Source organism: Trachymyrmex cornetzi, unplaced genomic scaffold, assembly GCF_001594075.2.
Source record: "Trachymyrmex cornetzi isolate Tcor2-1 unplaced genomic scaffold, Tcor1.1 scaffold488, whole genome shotgun sequence".
Lineage (NCBI taxonomy): Eukaryota > Metazoa > Arthropoda > Insecta > Hymenoptera > Formicidae > Trachymyrmex > Trachymyrmex cornetzi.
The window spans coordinates 23,097-42,103 of record NW_017299706.1 but is presented as its reverse complement, the minus strand read 5'-3'; the positions used below and the strand labels follow the sequence as shown (position 1 = coordinate 42,103).

Genomic DNA, 19,007 nt, shown 5'->3' with positions numbered 1-19,007 from the left:
TTTTAGCACTAAACCACATAATATTTCGTTATTTTCGTGATTATATAAAGTGTGTATAGTCTAAATATATTTTTTTCTAAAACTGAGAATGTGATAATATTTTAATCATTGTGTACAGTTATATTATTATACAGGCATAGATTAAAGCAGTTATTTATACTCTAACAGTTTATTCCTCTTTCATTATTAATCTCAACTTTCATGCTATGTTTTTAGTAAATAATTAAATATGACGAAACAATTTGTATTTATAAAAAAAACTCTTTAAATGATTTATAATTAATAGAATATTCCTACTTCCCTCTTAAATGGCCGTTCTTACTGATGCATTTACCCCACTCAACATATACACTTATTATGCTACAATTAACAGTAGCTTGCTTACACTTCAATCTTTATATTACGTTTACGTTATGTATAGCTTAATATTATTCTCTTTATTCCTTTATTATGGCCGTTCTTTCGTCGTTTATGGTTTTCTGTTTTTCACCACTCTTGTTATTCTCACGCATTCGATGTTACGATGTAATTTCTTCATCTTCTCTAGATAAACATTCTCAGTGGATGTATATCTTATCCAGGTCAAAGATTGAAATTAATACATTTGAATTTCTATATTTTAATTAGATATACCCAGCTAACGCTAAATATTCCTGAAATATTCATAAAAGGTTTCTAAAATCCCTAAAAAACAAGAGTATTCTGGAATATTCCGAAATATTTAAGGAATGTAAAAGCAATATTTAAATAGCGATGAAAAATTCTATTTATATATCGTTACATATTACGAGAATGTTCCATATATGTTCCGCAAAATTTTAATTTTTTCAGAAATTCCAGATCCGTTCGTCTCTGGATCAGTTTTAAACCAAATTTTTCTTTGAAAAATACACTTCACACTTTCATCTTGGAGCCCAATTTTGGAGCTTACTTTATAATCATTTTTTTTAAACATCCACACAAGTCATAAATAACGGTACCTGGGAAAGTTTCTGCAACCCGTATAAAACCAGAAAAGTGAAGCTTAATGATGCGTAGAAAATTGTTCTGCACCCGCTGGAGTCGGTTTAAATATGTACGCGATGCAGCTCACAGAAACCGCATAAAGTAAAGCGGGACGAGCATACATTAAGTAAAGCAAAATTAAAAATCTTGTTTGTAGCGTACTCTTTGTATTTAATGGAAGGATAAAGTTGCTTTAGAGCTGCGTAAGATCTAGCGATACGATCGCAGAAGCCCAGCGGAGAGCATTTTCCATTCACTAAAGAATTGGACGTCATCAATGTGTTATGTGGCGCTGAAGGTGTGTGATAAGCAGATTTGGACTCCAAGAAAAAGTAAAGATTGCAATGTCATTTGCATACATCGCCAATTATATTTTATAGGCGAAATGCTGTGCTTCTTATATTTTCTCTCAGATGATTCTTGTTAACGAATAAATGCTCTCCGCCGTGGTCCTCTGGCCATGGTGTCGGCGGAGATGTGTTCGCTCACTCACGATATATACAAAGAGTATTCATACAATATTCTAAATATTTCATGGACATTCGTATATTCTGTGACGATTCTTTCACTGTGTCGGAATATTCGGCACATTGGGAATACGAATTGAACTTTTTATGAATATTTAGCCATTAGCTGGATAGATGCTTTACATCAATTATAATTTTTTTAAGTCATTGCAAAAAGATAATTTTCAAGTGTCTTTGACATTAAAATCTGATGTTATCTACTATACATTTGTTTAAATTGGATTAAACTATTATTTCTGACATTGTGACTGCTTGCCGATCAAAGATTTAATAACGGTGTAATTTATAAACAATATTTGACAATTTGGCAGTTGACATTTGATATGTATCGATAACAATTTACATCACAATTCTAAAAGTGTGAGACTATTGTCATAATTCTTTTCATAGACAAAAATATGTGAATTTTATTAAATTGTTTTGTATTATTTTGACGATATCTATATAATATTTAAAAAATATTAATAATAGTTTTGCCTATGTAACAATTATGAATTTCTATTCTTTGAAATTAGAAATTGGTTCAAAGACTACAAAATTTTTGTATTATCTTCCATAAGTTCTTTTTCATTTTTTATTTTAGTTAATATTTCATTAACACACAATTAAATAATTTAATAATCTAATCGATATGATTATTAATATAGATTGCAATATAAAGTAATTAATTTGATATATTACAATTACTTATCTACTATATTGATACTATATGTCGCTATATTGGCTTCTGGACATTGTTTTGAGAACGTTGTTTTTTTCAATTAGCGGTGCAATCGCAATGTAAGATATTTATTTATAAAAAATAATTATCTAGGGAAGATGAAAGTATTTATCGTATGGTTTATTTCTCTATGTTACCTTTAATTTCATCTAAAGTTTTTCGGTATAATTGGCTTTGGTACCCGCTTGGATCCCTATGTTCAATTTATATACGTACGTCTCGTATTGTCATCGTCACGAAGCTACATTCATTAACGCAACGAAACAGTAAACCAAACAATCGCGCCGGGATGTATAAGGCCACCAATCTCACAATTCACTGTACGGGTCTCCCCATTGAGAACAAAGAGCGCCTGGTTGGAGGGGCTTACCATATATCGACCAAATATACCGCTTTGTATTATCGGTCTATTCGGATTACCCCATTTAGTGAGATGTGGTGGTGTTGCCTTTCCCACGCCTGTTATCATTTCCACTTTTCCTGGAAAGACAGATATATGTTATTAGTTCCTGTTTTGTAATTTTACATGTGAAAAGTTTATCCTGTAAAGATTTTAAGGAAAAAATATAATTAAATTTTAAAGAAAAAATGTTTTTAAATAAAAAATGTACATGTAAAGTTTTTTGAAGCAAGCAGGCAAAATTTTAATAAGAAAATAATATTTTTGCCAAAACTTGGATTAGACCCAACTTTTTCTTTAAAGAATATCAAATTATCAACAATTCAAAAGATTAAATAGATAATAAAACTACTATTTGAAATATTTTTACAATTAATCCTACTAATATAATACAGTTTGATAGAAAATTTTTAATGATATTTGATATAATAATCAACTGCATGATATTTGATATAAAAATCAACTGCATGATTTAATTATTCGCAATAGATGAAACAAATCGGATTATAACTTATAAGTTCTTTTTTTAATAATAAAAAACAAAAATTTATTTCATATGAATAAAGCATAAAAATGAGCTTACCCGTAGTTAAATCGAGGAAAAGGATATCTTCTTTGTCTGTCGATGAAGCGTATATGTCGTAACTATGTGTTGTTTGCGATGGATAGAAAGCAATGTCGCTGATGTTTAAAGTCGTTTTCACGTCAAAAGCGAATTTTAGTCCGCTTGCTGGAAAAATGTATGCAATATACATATATTAAATTAAATTAAATTAAAATTTATACAATTTGAATAATTTCTCAATCGCTATTTTCATCATTTCAAAATTTATCTTAGCGTTTAACAAATCAAAAAAGCATCTGGAAATAGTTTTTAATAATATTGCATTAGTATATGGTACATATTTGAAAGTATCTCATTTTATATCTTTATAGTGAAAATGCAAAAAGTATGAAGTGTATATATATATATATATACATATAAAATATATATTACGTAATATCTCCTGCACCACGAGAGTGACACCAGTGTTTTGTTTGTCAAGAGTAACCAGATATCTGGAATCAGGAGAAATCGCTGGTTTTCCCAGGATGCTCGGTTTATGAGCAAGAATGCTGTCAGTGAGATAATCTAATAGCACTTGACCAGTCGGTCGACCAGTGATTGGCTCTTCGCATTCCAGTATCACAAAACCATCTGAAAATAAAATTTTATTGCATGCCGGCAGAATAGGAAGTTGAAAAGAAAATTTGAAGTTACGTGACTAAACAAAAATTTAAAAAATACCGAAATAATGAGAAATATATTACAAAGATCGGAGAATTCCATGCTGGTTGGTACGCAGTTATAGCTGGCCAAGTTCACGGTACGAGTGTATCTCATGTTGACCAGATCGAGCTTGTACATCCCATGCTGATTCGTATGGGTCACATAGCCGTATTTGAATATGTGTTTTGTATCCTAAGAAATAAAAGTTTTTTTTTAATTTTTCGAAAGTAACATAGATAATATAATTACTCATATAATTTTTGGTAATGATTGATAATATAAGCCAAATTGATTAAATAACATATAGGTTAAAGGATTAATTTTTAGTTTTAAGGTTGTATATAGTTTCCGATATCGAAAGAGAAAGACGATAAACATACTCGCTGCTGTGGAATATACAGGCCTTTCACGAGATCGAATTGCGCATCAATAGGTTCTGGTCGCATTGTATGATGTTTTTTTCGCTGAGCAGCTTCCTTGATTATTTGCACGGTTTTGATACCGACATCTATTTCACTTCTCCAGTTTAATACCCAGACATAGTCAAGATTTTGTACGTACCATAAATCCACCGGATTTTTGTCTGTAGCCACTACCTGAGAAATTAATTGAAATTATTTAAAATTATTTATAGTATTCTCTCTAAATATTTTCGATTTTATAATGAAATACAAAAACGATGTGTACATCAATTATCATCATCTGTACTTCGCTGATCACAAGTACGCGGTTTTTATCCGGTTGACTAACGTATACATATCTATCAGCAACATTAATAGCACGGCCCCAAGAACACGGAACATTTTTAGGTCCGCAGACGTATTCCTAAAAATGTGTAAAGAATACGATGATAAGATCATTCATAAAGAAAAGGATAGAAAAAAAGAAGGAATATATTTTTTATCTCGCACCTGAGTACCAGGTATAATGTCTGTGGAATGAATTTCATGTAGCGCGTGACACGTAGATGGCTCATATACTAAAATACCCCACTCATGAAAAGATAAGAATCTGCGTTCTTCATCCGTTGCAACTGGATACAAGATTTCAATATTAAAGACACAATAATATAATGAATAAAATTATCATAGTACTTAAAGTTAACTAATTAATGCTAATAATGACGCGAATAATAAAATATCTCTCTATTATATTAAAAATAATATATTCTTAATTAGATATATTTGTACAATGGTTTAATACTACGAGTTCTCATCTCACAGCAAGAAGTTGCCCTTTACTCACTCGGTGTAGGTTGCTCCTGAATCACTAAACTGCTGATGTCTCTCGTTAGTCCCCCAGCGCTGGTCGCTTCACACATGTAAGCCCCAGTGTCGGCATAATCGACCTTCCTGATTAGCAATTTAGTACCGTTCCCGATCACTTCGTACTTGTCTGGCTGATCCTCGCTCAGGGGTTTGTCGTTCTTCAGCCATCGTACACGTGGAAGAGGCTCACCTATCACGTGGCACCTCATCTTCGCCGTTCCCTTTGGTCGTTTGGATTGGAATTGTGGTGTCACCCTGACCTCGGGTACAGCTAAGAGATATTATCCGCGATTATTTTTTAACGTGGTTTTATTTTTTTAATTTTGTTTTTTTATATGTATTTTTAATTTTATTATATTTTAAAATAATATTTTCGCCAACTTTTTAATATATTTGATAATAACTGAAGAAAAAAATACGTCTTTATGATATATATAAAATTATATATACATATATATGTAAAAATTATTCATTTTTTATTTATGTTAATGTTTTCGTCAAAAATAAATTCAATTCAAATTTGTTAAACAATTTTTAGATAAAAGGAATGACTCTGGTAAGTTTAAAAAACATAATAAGTTTGGAATATATAAAGGAATAATTAGTCCTGATACATAAATTATTATATAAGTTGAAATTTTAATTATACATATAATCAATTATGTATTAGGTATTAAACTTAATTCCTGCCCCTTTTCGTCTCCAAAATTGATTTGTTTCGAAGGGAAATACCTTAATCAAAGTATTATTAATAAAGTATTATTAATTAGTAATAAAGTAGAAAATGGAGGAAATTATTTTGTTTAAGGTGTTCATTCATCTTCTCTTCGAAACAAATGAATTTTGAAGACAAAAAACGGCAGGAATTAAGTTTAACACCTAATAATTTATAAATGAAAAATTTTTCATTTTCCAAGCAGGATCAACATTTATTTAATCCATGTCTACCGTAATTTATATTATTCCGTTTGAATAGATGTACTTACTATATATGGTGAGCATGTGAGTTTGCACCACGTCCTGGTTCCTAAGAGCGTGGCATGTGTAATTACCAGCATGTTCCAACTGCACGTTTGTCAGATAAAGACTACCGTCGTTGAGAACGCGAACCTACAAAGTGTATGTTTGCATTGCTTTTTTAATTCTCTCATAGTGTACTCTTTTTTATTATTTAGTTTAGAGTGAGGATAATATTAGTTCGCCAGACTTAAATGAATTTTTTAAATTATTGCTCACTTAAAAAAGCGATAAAAATTTTTCTCAATAAAATGAATATTATAAAAAGAGAAAGTGAAGAAATATATATATATATATATGTATACATATATTTGTACGTTAATTGAAATGGTAGTCTGATGTATGAACGATATCACGGTATTTACAAGGCTAACGACGAAGGATAGAGATCGAATTATTTCGTTCGAGTGAAATACCTCCGGTTCGCTGAGGGTTTCCACGTCCGTGCCGTAACGGCGCCAGACCAAAGGCGGAGGTGGTGTTCCGGTGACGTCGCACTTAATCTCAACGTTGTCCCCGACTCGTGCGGATATGTGATTCACTTCGAGGGATTTATCCAACGATACCACCGATACACCTGCACAGATCAGAACCATCCTCGTATATATTATGTGTACGTTATATTTTGGCCAAATTGAATGGACGATCGTTCATCGTACAAACTTTGCATAATAATTCCTCGAGGTCGTTTATATATGCGCGATGGCACTGGTGCCGGTCACGTGTGCAGTCTGACAATTTACGGTGACACCATTGTCCATGGACAATGCGTCCTGCATTGAGAGAACGTTATAATACGGATTTTCATAAGAAAATGATTTGAAAATAGTTAATCACTACGTTAAATCGTACTAACCGCGGCGAACATTATTTGTCTTACAAAATTGTCAGAATAAGTAATGGTATAATAGAATAATTTTCGAGAACAAATATTTGTACTGGAAGAATTTGTTTTAAATTGAAGAAATTATATATAGTTTAAAAGGTTAAATTAATTTGAATACATTTTATTAACATATTATTACATAATTTATCTTTGTCATGGATCTCGTAAAAGATAAATCTCATGATAAATAACAAATAAATCACAAATGATGCTTACTATAAAGTTTGCTAAAGGCCATGTAGAACTCGTTAACATTCAGTTTGCCATCACCATCGGTGTCATCGTAATTGATCATGTGGCTCAAATTGCATCCTGCACATAGCTCTTCCATGTTTTCTTCTTTGGCGATCTGAATGTTCGAAAGAGTTTAAGCGCATTATTCGCTAGACGCTCGAGCAATGGAAAAATCGTGTTACTGCCGTTAAAATAATGGCCATCAAATAAATCTTATCGCAAGTACTTCTCCTTCAGTTTAAGTTAAACTTGAGAGGAAACGTTAATGAAGAAATACTACACGAAGAAAAGTATATTCAATGTTAAATCACCTGCAAGAGCTCTTCCCGCTCCAAATTACCGTCATTGTTTCTGTCGTAGTGAGAAAACATGATGCTGACCAAGTACTCTTTACTGTGATTATCCTCGGCCATTAGTCTAGCGTGACTATATAGAAGTAAGTTGTCCTACGATGGATAAACATAATAAATAAATATAGTATAGTCTGATTACGTTTCAATAATTTTTTACAGTTAGTTATTAAGTGTTACTGCAAAAAATTATAAACAAATTAAAGAAGATATTTTTAACTGACATATACACTTTCATATAAAATTTGTTTGTATTTTATATGAAGAAATCTCGATGTCATATACGTGCTGAATTTATGTAAATAACTCTCTTAAAAATATTTAATTATTTTTGAATTTATATATTTTAAAATAATTATTATTTGATGAGAGTGAAAGAAAGATGGAGTGTTATTCGCGTATCGTAGCTAAATAATAAATTCAAATTCGTTTCTGTTTCATGTAACCTAGTAATTTTTTTTATTAAAGCTATATCTGAATACAGTCAGAGAATATTAATGATAAATACAGTCGTCTATTTGCAATTCAAGAAGATAGGGCAGCGCTTTTCGTTGAAAAACCCTCGTTAAACTTTCCTACGTTTTAAATCGGAAATTATTGCATCGCGGAACGAAATCAATAACATACTTTCATAATCTCGTATTCCTGCGCCGAACACTTCTCGATATCGTGACCGTTCTTTCGTAGGAACGATTTGCTCACCGGATGATGCTTCGTCTTATTCTTGGACTTAGCGTACTTAGCGATATTCTTGCCTTTGGTGGAGGCATGGTACGCGAAGAAATCCTTTCGTGCCTGTGCGCTGTAATTACCTGGAAATGATGGAACATTCCATTATAAACTTCAAGTTTCCATGTAACGACATCTCTTTTTTTTTTCTTATTGTTACAACTCTTAACAAACTAGACTGCTGCGCGGCTGCTATAAATTAATAGAAAACTTTTAAGTTATTATTGAGTTCATAATGAAACCAAAGTTTTGTGAGTCCGCTCGTGGTTTCTTTTTTCCTTAGAATAAACAATGAATTAAAGTTAAAAGTATCGGCAAAGATTTGGATAATCTTTATTTGATGTCCTAAGAGATTTATACGCTTTATGTTTATAAACTTAATTTACTGATGACTGATTAAAAAATTATATTAGTAGATTAAAAGTCATACGATTACACGACATATTCTGTCTCTAATAAAATTCCACAATTGTGTTAATAATTTACAATTAAAATCTGAAAATATAGCTAATAATGTATTAATTGATTTCTTTTATTCGATCGCTATCAATAAGCTTGGTTTTTTATAATCTTTGTTAGATATAATTAAATAAAATTAAATCTAATAATTAGTTAGATATGGATCATTAAAATGAAATATAGATAGAGTTCAGTGCACGCTGCGGAGTCGATAAACTCTATAGTTCTTCTATTTCCGTCTTTATTTCACTAAAATCTAAAATACAAGAATTGATTTCAAGCCAGTAGAAAATCTTGTTTTACCTTTCATATTCATATAATCACTAATATTTAATTAAAAATTTAGAAAGGTACAAATTTCCGTTACTGACAAAAATAACTGATTATTCAAAACGGTTAATTCTTTAATACTATGTGGTATCAGAAAATATGTATGAAAACAAAGTAAACTTTTATGCTTTGAATTGCCTTATATTCATCAGTTTATCGATTAAAATCAGAAATAAAATACATATGTGTAATGCATTGCTCCCCTTGCGAGATATTTCCTCCATGTGTGCGTAAGCTTTCCGTACTATGCAAGATAGAGACGTAAGATGCTTTTCAGCAAGAGACACAGATGACACGGAGTAGCACGATGAATCGTTACATCCTAGTTATTCGGCAACGTTAAACAAAGATGGAACAACGATTCGCTATTTTGTTTCTCTTCCTGGAAAACAGGTATATATTGTCGAGCACGTGCTCACCATTGCTGAGGCATCTAGAGAGCCTTCGGGTGCTTAACGGAGCGTCGGCGTTGCAGGCCGCGCGGTGCATCTCGCAATGATTGACGTACACCCTGCCATTGCTTGCACAGACCGGTCGATGCCTCCGCGCGCATTTATGAATGCAGACGCACGCAGCGACGAGCTCCTCACCGTTCGCGGAGACTTGGCACTCTGTTCCCACGCCGCAATACTTTACCAGGCATGGATCGTCGTCTGTGAAAGAGCGAGAAATATCGCGTCTTTGCTAACCGTTCCCCTGCCACCCCCCCGCGAAACGCTATACGAGATATGTTTGCATATCGAGATCGCAACCCTTGAATATGCGGCCGGCGCGCCGACGGGAATGTTTCCCGTCAGCCGTATGTTACAAGCGCGCCGCGATTGATGGCGAGATCTTATACGAGTATGTGCGAAAACGGAATACCTTGCACCGCGGAATATACGCGTCCATTCACGATAAAATTGCCGATCATCCTAGGTAATGCGACCGTTCTATCTTGTTGCAATAAATCACTCTACGCGCAATCCTGTTCTGTTAGATCGCAACCTTAGAATACTACTGCTATAACTGCCGAATCATTTCAGAAGAAATATCCCTCCTTCTTTCCATCCCCAATATTCCCTTTTCATATTACGATTTGCGACAGTTTTATCATCGCGGAGTCAATAAGATGGGCATATTAAATAACGGGTGATTCGATTTCAAAATACACTTTTGCAAGCAGTATGAAAATTTCGTCTGATAGAATATAATATAAAGTGAAGTGTATCAATGTATAAAAAATATCTACTAATTCTAAGCTATACTTATGTATATATATATTTATATACGTTAAAAAGAAAGGCATTGTGCATACAATACAAACGATACAACGTGAAAAGAATTCTTCCGACATGTTCCGATCATATGGCTCTCGTGTCACCCTTCTTTTATTCGCATTGCGATGCGAGCAATTCTCGCAGCTTCGTAGCTATGTGCGCTACATTTTTTTACGTCATTGCGATCTTGTTGATTGTAGGATTGGTGCTGTATACAATTTTAGCGGCGTACGGACTGGTTTAATGACTGCACGAGGTAAACGCGTACGATCCCGGCGAATTGTGACCGGAGATACACAGTTTAATTAAACTTCCCGAACGGCGCAACGACATACGAATTACTAATTGACATATATATATATATATATATGTAGAGAGGGGATTTAGCGGTTACGCACTCTTGTGGACGTGCCGGTTCTCCGAGTCTGCGGATTCGTCGTCCGTCGAGGTCGGAGTGGTGGATGGAGGACTCTCGGTGCCCGGCGACACGCCATTGTTGTCCACCGTAAAATAACGATATCTCGAGCGCTGAAAATCATGAATATCATATATCAGGGATATTACGTCAAGATATCAAGTCGCGTATGTACGAAAGATTTTGTAAGTACAATGTAACGATGTCGTGCAACGAGATAACTTTTTTAACGACATAATCTCGTTACAACTGGCAGCTGAGGAATCTCAAGTCGATTATCTTTAGCAAGTTGCGTCGCATTCTTTATGGTCTTTGAAGACTTTAAAATATTCAAAGCATTTCCTGAATTATTCGCCGTCAACGATTTGGATCACTTCGAGTTACCGGAAGTTGGGCGTGAGCGCGAGGAAACAAGGGGTGGTTACGCAGACTCGGTGATTTCCGGATCGAGTCACAGTCCAAGTTATACCCTGCCGAGGGTGCACCGATGGTCGATCTCACTCAGGTAAATACGGCGCAATGTCAATGTACACAGATAAATGTCCATAGATACCAGGGACAGGGGTGCGGATTATAGCCACTATCGGATGATGAGAGTTACGCGAGAAGTCTGTACTTTGGAGCGGAGCCAAAGAGATCCGCTGTAAGGAGAGTACTCATCTAACGGTCATCAGCTTTCAGATGAAGGCTTATACGAGTAATAATGTTCGTGAGCAAGAGAAAGAAGGATAATACGGCGGGAGGATACGAGCGAAGACGTGAAGGATTTGTATAATCGGGCGATAAGTTGTGTCGCGACTTGAAATTGAAACGAGCGCTGAAAAGCTTTTCAGAGGAAACCTAATTTCAACCATTAATCTTCCGTCCAATTTCCCTTATGTGAATTTATTTCAGTTTAAACACAAGTAATGTTTAAACACAGCATTAATTATTCCTTTTTAGTTGAGATTTACTTCGTTCATTGTACCCTTTGGTTAAAGAGAGGATTATTAAAAATCGATTATAAGGACAGCAGGGCAAGAAAATTAATTAAAACTAATTGCAGCAATTATGTTCAATTTAAATTTGAAGATGCGGATGCGAAAAAGCCTTGTTAATTTCGATTACTAAATTGCTTTCTGATCTAAGAATCGCTCAAATCTTCAATCTTTTTATCAAGATTTAATTTAATTAAGATAATTTTAATTTTAAAAAATCTGCTATAAATGGATAAAAATGCATATACGAAACATAACATGAATATCTTATAATCTTAATTTAGATAAATCATGTACAATTTCGTTTAATAAATGTAAATAATAAAACAGCAAAATATAATTATGCGGTTTAATGAAAGTACATAATACTTAATGTTGATAAATGTATACACACAGCTTACCTTGTAACGAAGTATATCAGAACCTAGTGCGGGGGCAATATAGGTTGAGACGATCGAAAGCAACAGGAGATAGAAGGTTACGAGGCAGGGCTTTAGTCGCATCTGAAAAATATATCAAAAATTACATTAGATCGGTATCAGGTTTATTCTTTTATATCGTTTGCTTTATTGTTATTGTTTTTTAGATAAAGAAGAAATATCCTACGAATGTAGACGATAAAGTTACGCAAGGTAATTGAATACGACATGGATTACTCAGCTGTCGACAGAATTCTTTTTCGACAGACGTTGGAAATAAAATTTACTACTTCGATTAATTTGAACAAGGAAGATAAAAATATTTTTATTTTAACTTATTGTATGCAGACATAATAATTAATCCTGCATATCTATTAAATTATTGTATTATAGTTATTATATAAACTAAATTTTAAACGTGTTTAAATTGATGTTAGATTAAATAAGATATTTTTTTTTATTTTTAGACGTGGCAGTCTCTATTAATAGAAGTAGACATTTTTGTATTATAATAAAAAATGACTTTTGTTTTTTTTTAGTGTTAACAATTTTTATATAAATACCTAAAAATGTGTACTTTCTTGGAATCTATTAAATTTGAATTTTAAATTAATATATTTAAATAATTATATGAAATCAAAGAAAAATATAGAATATCGTATCATTTGGGTACAAAATGTATAAAATGTTTTCGTTTCTCTATAGATAAAGGCAAATTTCATACTGTGCCACAGTGGCACATTGTTCCCCTGTCCGGAATCCAATCCCGTTTAATACCGCGAGGAAGTTATACTTTTTCCAATTATCTAACCGTTCGTAATTTATATTCTTCTAATCCACTGAGACTACCAACTCTTCCGATATATATGCCACGAAAAGAAAAGAGAGAGAGAGGGGAGAGAAATCACTGCGATTCTGTATGCCTGGAAATTTACAGTGCTATATTCCGGAGACGTTTACATGGTAGAGGTTGGCCCATCTTAAATCTTCCGATTAACTTCGAGCGCTTGGCTGGTCTATATTTTATATACATGGCACTCGGAAATTTACCGTTAAAAATGGCACTTGTGTACGAATTGTAAGATATCGTATGCAAGCGCATACGATTTTCACTGAGATGCGAAAACACAGCCACCGCGATACGAAACGTGGTGGGCATACATTGAATACGAAACACCATTGTAAATCGACAAATATTTTTTTATTATCGTAAAATAATAAATTATTCTTAAGAATAACTCACCCCTAAATTATTCACAAAAACTTTAGTATTAATTGTTGCGTATTAATGTCATTTTAATAGATATATTGGATTAGTTTTATATGATCGTATATTAAATACTAAATAAATTCTAATATATATTATATATTTTTTTAAATAAGAGACAACATATGAGAAGATGAAGAATGTTTTATCACTCGCTTGAACAGAACAGTGGCTTTCTTAATATATAAAATACATGACAGTTTTAGATAATCATGCAAATATATATGCACATATACTCACACATATATGTATATATATAAGTATATATATATCAATTTAAAAATATTTATAACTATTTAAAATATTGCCCTTCCTCGTTTTACTGAAAAGATACGAGTTACAAGAGAAAGAAATAAACATAGACTAAAATTTTTTGTTTAATAGTCAATTCGGTTTTATTTTAAATGACTTTCTCAAATCATTCCATGGCACTTAATTAATTTTCTTATTTAGGATATATTTTGCCAAGGAATATTTTTTTAACTAAAAGAACGTAGAATCTTCTCAACTTTCCGAATTAGCTTGGTCTTATAAACAGATGTGAAGCAGAAGGCCATCATTTGCGCGCCACTGCTGCTGGTCCTTGAACGATTGCTGATGATAGAACACTGCAGTCTTTTGGGAGGGTCATTTAGCCTGTCTTAGTCTTGGTATGCTGAGAAGTTGGTTAGGGACGTAGGGGCGTGCTAACAATACAAGGAAACCTCAGTTCTTCTTCGATCTCGGTTTGGTACGCATATGTTTCTTGGTACAGTGTTCAAGAACGAATACTATAGCTAGATAAATTAGTGATTTGAAGTGAATCTTTCATTTTCTTTCGGATTTTAAGATTTTTGTGAATATTGTGTATATATATAATTTTTTTATTACACAGGTATTAACATTCATGTATATATATATAATTTTTCATATATGAATATTCTTCAGAATTTATCATACAATTTATCCTGCATTAAATTTCTTCATTTATATCATAAGATTCATATTATCGAGGTATTTAATTTTTCTCATATCATTTTTATTATTACCAAACAGTTTATGACATTTTTCCTTTGTTGTATCAAGAACAAATCTCTATTTTTTCGATAGATTGTTTGAAGAAATATTTATAATATAGATATACGAATTAATTTTGAAACTGTGACGAACTAATAATTTCCTTCGAAGTAATTCATATATACATACATTTCTCATTAATTCTAAATCCCTATCATTATTAATTACAAATAGTTCCCAACATTATTAATTACAAACAATTTCCAATCTTCTCATCTCTTTATTAAAAGAGAATCTCTATTTTGTCTGCAAACTTGACGATTGTTCGGTCGCAGATCTCAGCGGAGTACTTTGCAAAGCTAATCTTCGAAGAGCGACGAATTCACGGGAAGAATGATGGTGTACTTCTTATTCGTCGGTTGCATTGTGTTGCTGTTTGGTGTTCCCGAGGAGCCGTTTGTCTCGGCTGCAACAACGAGAGGATATGCACGAGAGGACTTCGCACAGACAACCTCCGCCGTCGCCGCGAATCTGAACGGGGGCGCACAGGACGCGGCCGCGAGCATCAATAATCCGGAATCCGCCTGCCCGTGCTTGACATCGGTCAATAGCTCGACGATCCCCGGACAATCGGACTGGATGACGCAACAGAGCCGGCAACATCTCGAGCAATTCTACACTCAAAATGTAATGTTGCACGGCATGATGTGTTCGTGCAACGTGGCCATGCGCGGCGCTCCAATGAGAGACGATTATCATTACGCGGTAGGTATCGGCGCACATAAGTTGCACACGAGGGCCGCCACGTGGAACGACGCGAGGAAGTTCTGTAATGAGGAGGGTGGTCACCTCGCCATCATCAATTCTATTGCTGAGGAGCATGTGAGTCCAATTATATACTTAAGTATTATATTGATTATGTAACACACAATAAATGATTCGTATGCGATTTTCATTTTCTTTGATCAAATATATTTATAAGATGTGCGAAAAAAAGATATGAATAACGTATCATTATAAGGACGCGTAATCATATCGTCCAAAATTAATGTTACACGCTGTGCAATCTGTTGATCTTTTTTCAGATACTATTGAACATATTTAATCACTCTGGACCGATCAAGGGCGCAGCTTATCCCGACGAGGCCTTTTTAGGTATACACGACCTTTATGCGGAAGGAGAATGGGTTACGGTGTTGGGTGATTCGTTGGCAAAAACCGGTTATACCAGGTGGAGCGATAAGTGGGGCGGACAACCCGACAATGGAGGCGGCAAACAGCACTGTGGTGCCCTAATGAAAGAGGGTGGCATGGATGACGTCGCGTGCGATGTCCCATTTCCATTCTTCTGTGAACTTCCGCTGATGCGGGTTTTACAATAAGAAAAAATAGGAAAAAAAAATAGCGGCTCGGTGCACCTTTAAAGATTAAGCACTGCATAAGGTTTATATGCTCTCCTTGTGTATCTTGGCGCCTTCATGGCGGCATTCTGTGAACACCACATCCACAAAGGGTCTTTTTCTAGATTATACACACAAACGTACACATACACATATACACACAGGGTGTGTTTAAAAAAAAAAACGGATTTCCTTTTAAGAGCTGATACTAGTCACTTTTACCACTTGTCACATTATGCCTAAGCGCGTGAAATGTCTTTATGATTCGATACGACTTTAATCTCTATTAATTTAAAAACTATTGTAACCTTTATATTTTCATATAAATAATAATAAGATTTTTGTTTTATAATATTTCAAAGAATTTCCTCCGATGAAAAGAAATCCGATGGTTTTAAGACACCCTGTGTGTGTATATCTTCTATATACATCTAAAATATATGTAGATGTATATATATATATATATATCTTCTTTTTTCTCTCATAATATCTTTCGAGTTTCTCCCTGTTATTTTCTACAATAGATTATTCACCAAGAAATGTCTAGCTTACGTAGTCTTATATAAATATGTCTTTCTGGATTTTTTAGATTTATTTTTTAGGACACTAGATAAAAAAATTTATTCTTTTCTCTTCCTATATGTAGTTACATTGATACGAATTTAAAATAACAAACAAACTTTTTGATTACTTGGTCTTATCATTATTAATGTTAAAATTAGCGATTCTAATTAGTTGCTTGTTTCTGTACAGTACAGTTGTATTTCTGAAGTTTGGACATTGCAAGTTTCCGTTGTAATACAACGGTACTATTACGCGTTAAATTATGTTGTATGAATTTACAGTAGGGTGAGAATTTTACTTTACAGCACTACCGCAAAAGTGCAACAATTCGTAAATAATATTTAACAATCAACTACATATTTATAGTCTGTTATATTATTTTGTATTTTTGTGTTAAATGGAATTGATGTTTTTATCCGAATCCTGTTTTACGAGAGTTTTAACCTCGCATATCATAGTCAAAGTATAACTTACAAACCTTTCGCGATTTATGTTTACAGGAAATATAGCGTTCACGTAAAGTTTGGAAAAATAAAGAATTTATAGATGCATTGATAGAGTGGAGCAATAGAAGCCGATGTTACGAACGGCGTAAGTCAGTTTTTACGGCGCAGAGGTGTAACTCGTGATGTTTGATTTTGTTGAATCCTCGCAAAATTACGTTTGAAATTAAGAGGTATATGGAAAATGAAGACGGAGCTAATTTCAAATGCAATATTATACTTGTGCTGAAAATTATAATTCTAGAGAAACCAGATATCCAGAGAAACTAGACCAAATAGCAGATGATAATTAATATCTTTCTACAATTAATATGAAAACATTAAACATGATTAATTATATACTAAGTAATTATATATTACGCTATGATAAAATTATTACTGATACTATAGATATGTGTATGAACGCTATTGTCCATCCGCATATGACATGTCTTGATCTATTTAGTTAGAAACGTAGTTATTCGACGTTTTTTATTCTCTAATTTTATATATTTACATTCATTTTAAATAATATTTTATGTACAGATAAAAAAATAAATTGTATGCATTTAATAGATTACGCCTTTAACTTTTTTTTTAGACATTATCTTGTAATTTTTAGAATTTAACAAAAATGATATTTTATACTTGTAATTTTCATAAATTTCTAAAAAATAGCGTTTAAAAATTATGTAATTATAGTTATTTTATTATCTGTTTATAAAAACAATCCATTTGATAAAAAATTTCTTTCATTAAGTAAGGATTAATTAAGATTAAGTCAGTAGCTAAAACTTTGTTACTTTTTAAATTCATTTTCTTCTTTCTGTTTTTCGTAAATGTCGATGCTATGTACTTACTTTTTTATAATCTAAGGAATGCAGCTAAAAACAAAACATTTCCTTTAATACAATCCACTATATTATCTCTCTTGAAAGAACGTGATTATTCTAAATTAACGTTTTGAAAATTATTAAAATTATTACTAATAACTTTTTTATGTCAAGAGAAAAGAAAGTTTTAATATAGTGGAGCGTTTTCTATGTGTAGATGCTTGTACATAAAATGTGAAATATTTTAAAATAACATTCTTGCAAAATACATAAAATGGTATGAGAGACATTTTTATATTGGGTATAGAACGTTGCATAAAAGCAAGTAACATAGACTATGAGACCTTTTGATAGAGTCCTTAAAAAAAAACTTACAAAAACTATTCTTTACAAGTTACAAAACTTTTTTTTTATCTGTCTAAGAAGGAAGAAATTTAGCAATTTTATGGCAGGACAATCTGGCACTTTGGTTTACAGTATTGCGACATTGATTACAGTTTGGCAGATTTGGCAACTATGAATGTATAAGTCTGTTTCTATTCTTTTGCGAGTTACTAATGATGCAAGTTTCGTAGTGAAACGTCGGTTTAATGAATCTCAACGGGATTGGCCTTTCTTTCGTTAAATCCAATTTCTTGCTACATAGGAGTTTGCAAGGAAACAGCAAGTAACTTTTGAACAACTTTCTTGAGCGTAATATAATATGTTTTATGTGCCACTATCGCATTAACGCTTAATAGTTAATTCTGTGATTAATATTGAATTGATTTTTCTCTTAAGAAAATAATAAATATATATATGTACAAATATTATATCAACAAATTCTGGAATAATTAAAAAATTTAAGATCCAAATATAAATGATCATATTTTTCAAATAATTTTAAACAAGTTTAACAGCAATAAATATTATAAATTAAATAAATTTAATATTGTTAAAGTTTCAAATTTAATTTTATAGTAAATTATAAAATTTTTTATAAAAAAAAAGCTCTGATTGAGATATAAAATTGTTTTCTGTTATTTAACAAAATTTAATTTGTGATGTATTTTCGATATTAGTCAAATTATTTATATATTTCATTTTTATCCTCGTATATAAGTAGATTAGGTTTTAAAATGGCAAATTAAGTTTTCGATTTCGAGCGATATACATCGATGTATATTCGAGATATGGAACAAGCATCAATTTCTTTTGGT

The 19,007-nt window shown here is 32.5% G+C and overlaps 2 protein-coding genes across 6 annotated transcripts in view; one reads left to right on the top strand and one right to left on the bottom strand.

The window, feature by feature from the left end:
* Positions 1 to 2,199: 2,199 nt before the first annotated feature.
* Positions 2,200 to 19,007, bottom strand: part of Fstl5 (follistatin-like 5) — a 36,917-nt gene continuing 20,109 nt past the window's right edge. For 3 of the 4 annotated variants that reach the window (XM_018514133.1, XM_018514136.1, XM_018514135.1), the window contains 16 exons: positions 12,249 to 12,350; positions 10,854 to 10,983; positions 9,616 to 9,849; positions 8,306 to 8,490; positions 7,640 to 7,774; positions 7,311 to 7,443; positions 6,574 to 6,785; positions 6,178 to 6,301; positions 5,169 to 5,462; positions 4,835 to 4,956; positions 4,611 to 4,748; positions 4,304 to 4,519; positions 3,965 to 4,115; positions 3,651 to 3,851; positions 3,237 to 3,383; positions 2,200 to 2,733 (listed from right to left, as the gene is read on the bottom strand). In XM_018514133.1, coding sequence (XP_018369635.1) covers positions 2,504 to 2,733; positions 3,237 to 3,383; positions 3,651 to 3,851; positions 3,965 to 4,115; positions 4,304 to 4,519; positions 4,611 to 4,748; positions 4,835 to 4,956; positions 5,169 to 5,462; positions 6,178 to 6,301; positions 6,574 to 6,785; positions 7,311 to 7,443; positions 7,640 to 7,774; positions 8,306 to 8,490; positions 9,616 to 9,849; positions 10,854 to 10,983; positions 12,249 to 12,350 — 2,754 coding nt within the window. In that variant the 3' untranslated portion in view covers positions 2,200 to 2,503. The remainder of the gene's footprint in view (positions 2,734 to 3,236; positions 3,384 to 3,650; positions 3,852 to 3,964; positions 4,116 to 4,303; positions 4,520 to 4,610; positions 4,749 to 4,834; positions 4,957 to 5,168; positions 5,463 to 6,177; positions 6,302 to 6,573; positions 6,786 to 7,310; positions 7,444 to 7,639; positions 7,775 to 8,305; positions 8,491 to 9,615; positions 9,850 to 10,853; positions 10,984 to 12,248; positions 12,351 to 19,007) is intronic. The other variant, XM_018514134.1, reaches the window with a different exon arrangement.
* On the top strand, positions 14,228 to 16,101 carry LOC108765422 (hemolymph lipopolysaccharide-binding protein). Of its 2 annotated transcripts, none has more exons than XM_018514137.1 (3): positions 14,228 to 14,263; positions 14,865 to 15,411; positions 15,615 to 16,101. In XM_018514137.1, the coding sequence occupies exons 2-3, from the start codon at positions 14,923 to 14,925 to the stop codon at positions 15,909 to 15,911; spliced, it is 786 nt and encodes a 261-aa protein (XP_018369639.1). In that variant the 5' UTR covers positions 14,228 to 14,263; positions 14,865 to 14,922; the 3' UTR covers positions 15,912 to 16,101. The 2 variants fall into 2 exon arrangements, with proteins under 2 accessions (XP_018369639.1, XP_018369640.1); XM_018514138.1 differs by lacking the exon at positions 14,228 to 14,263 and adding an exon at positions 14,336 to 14,368.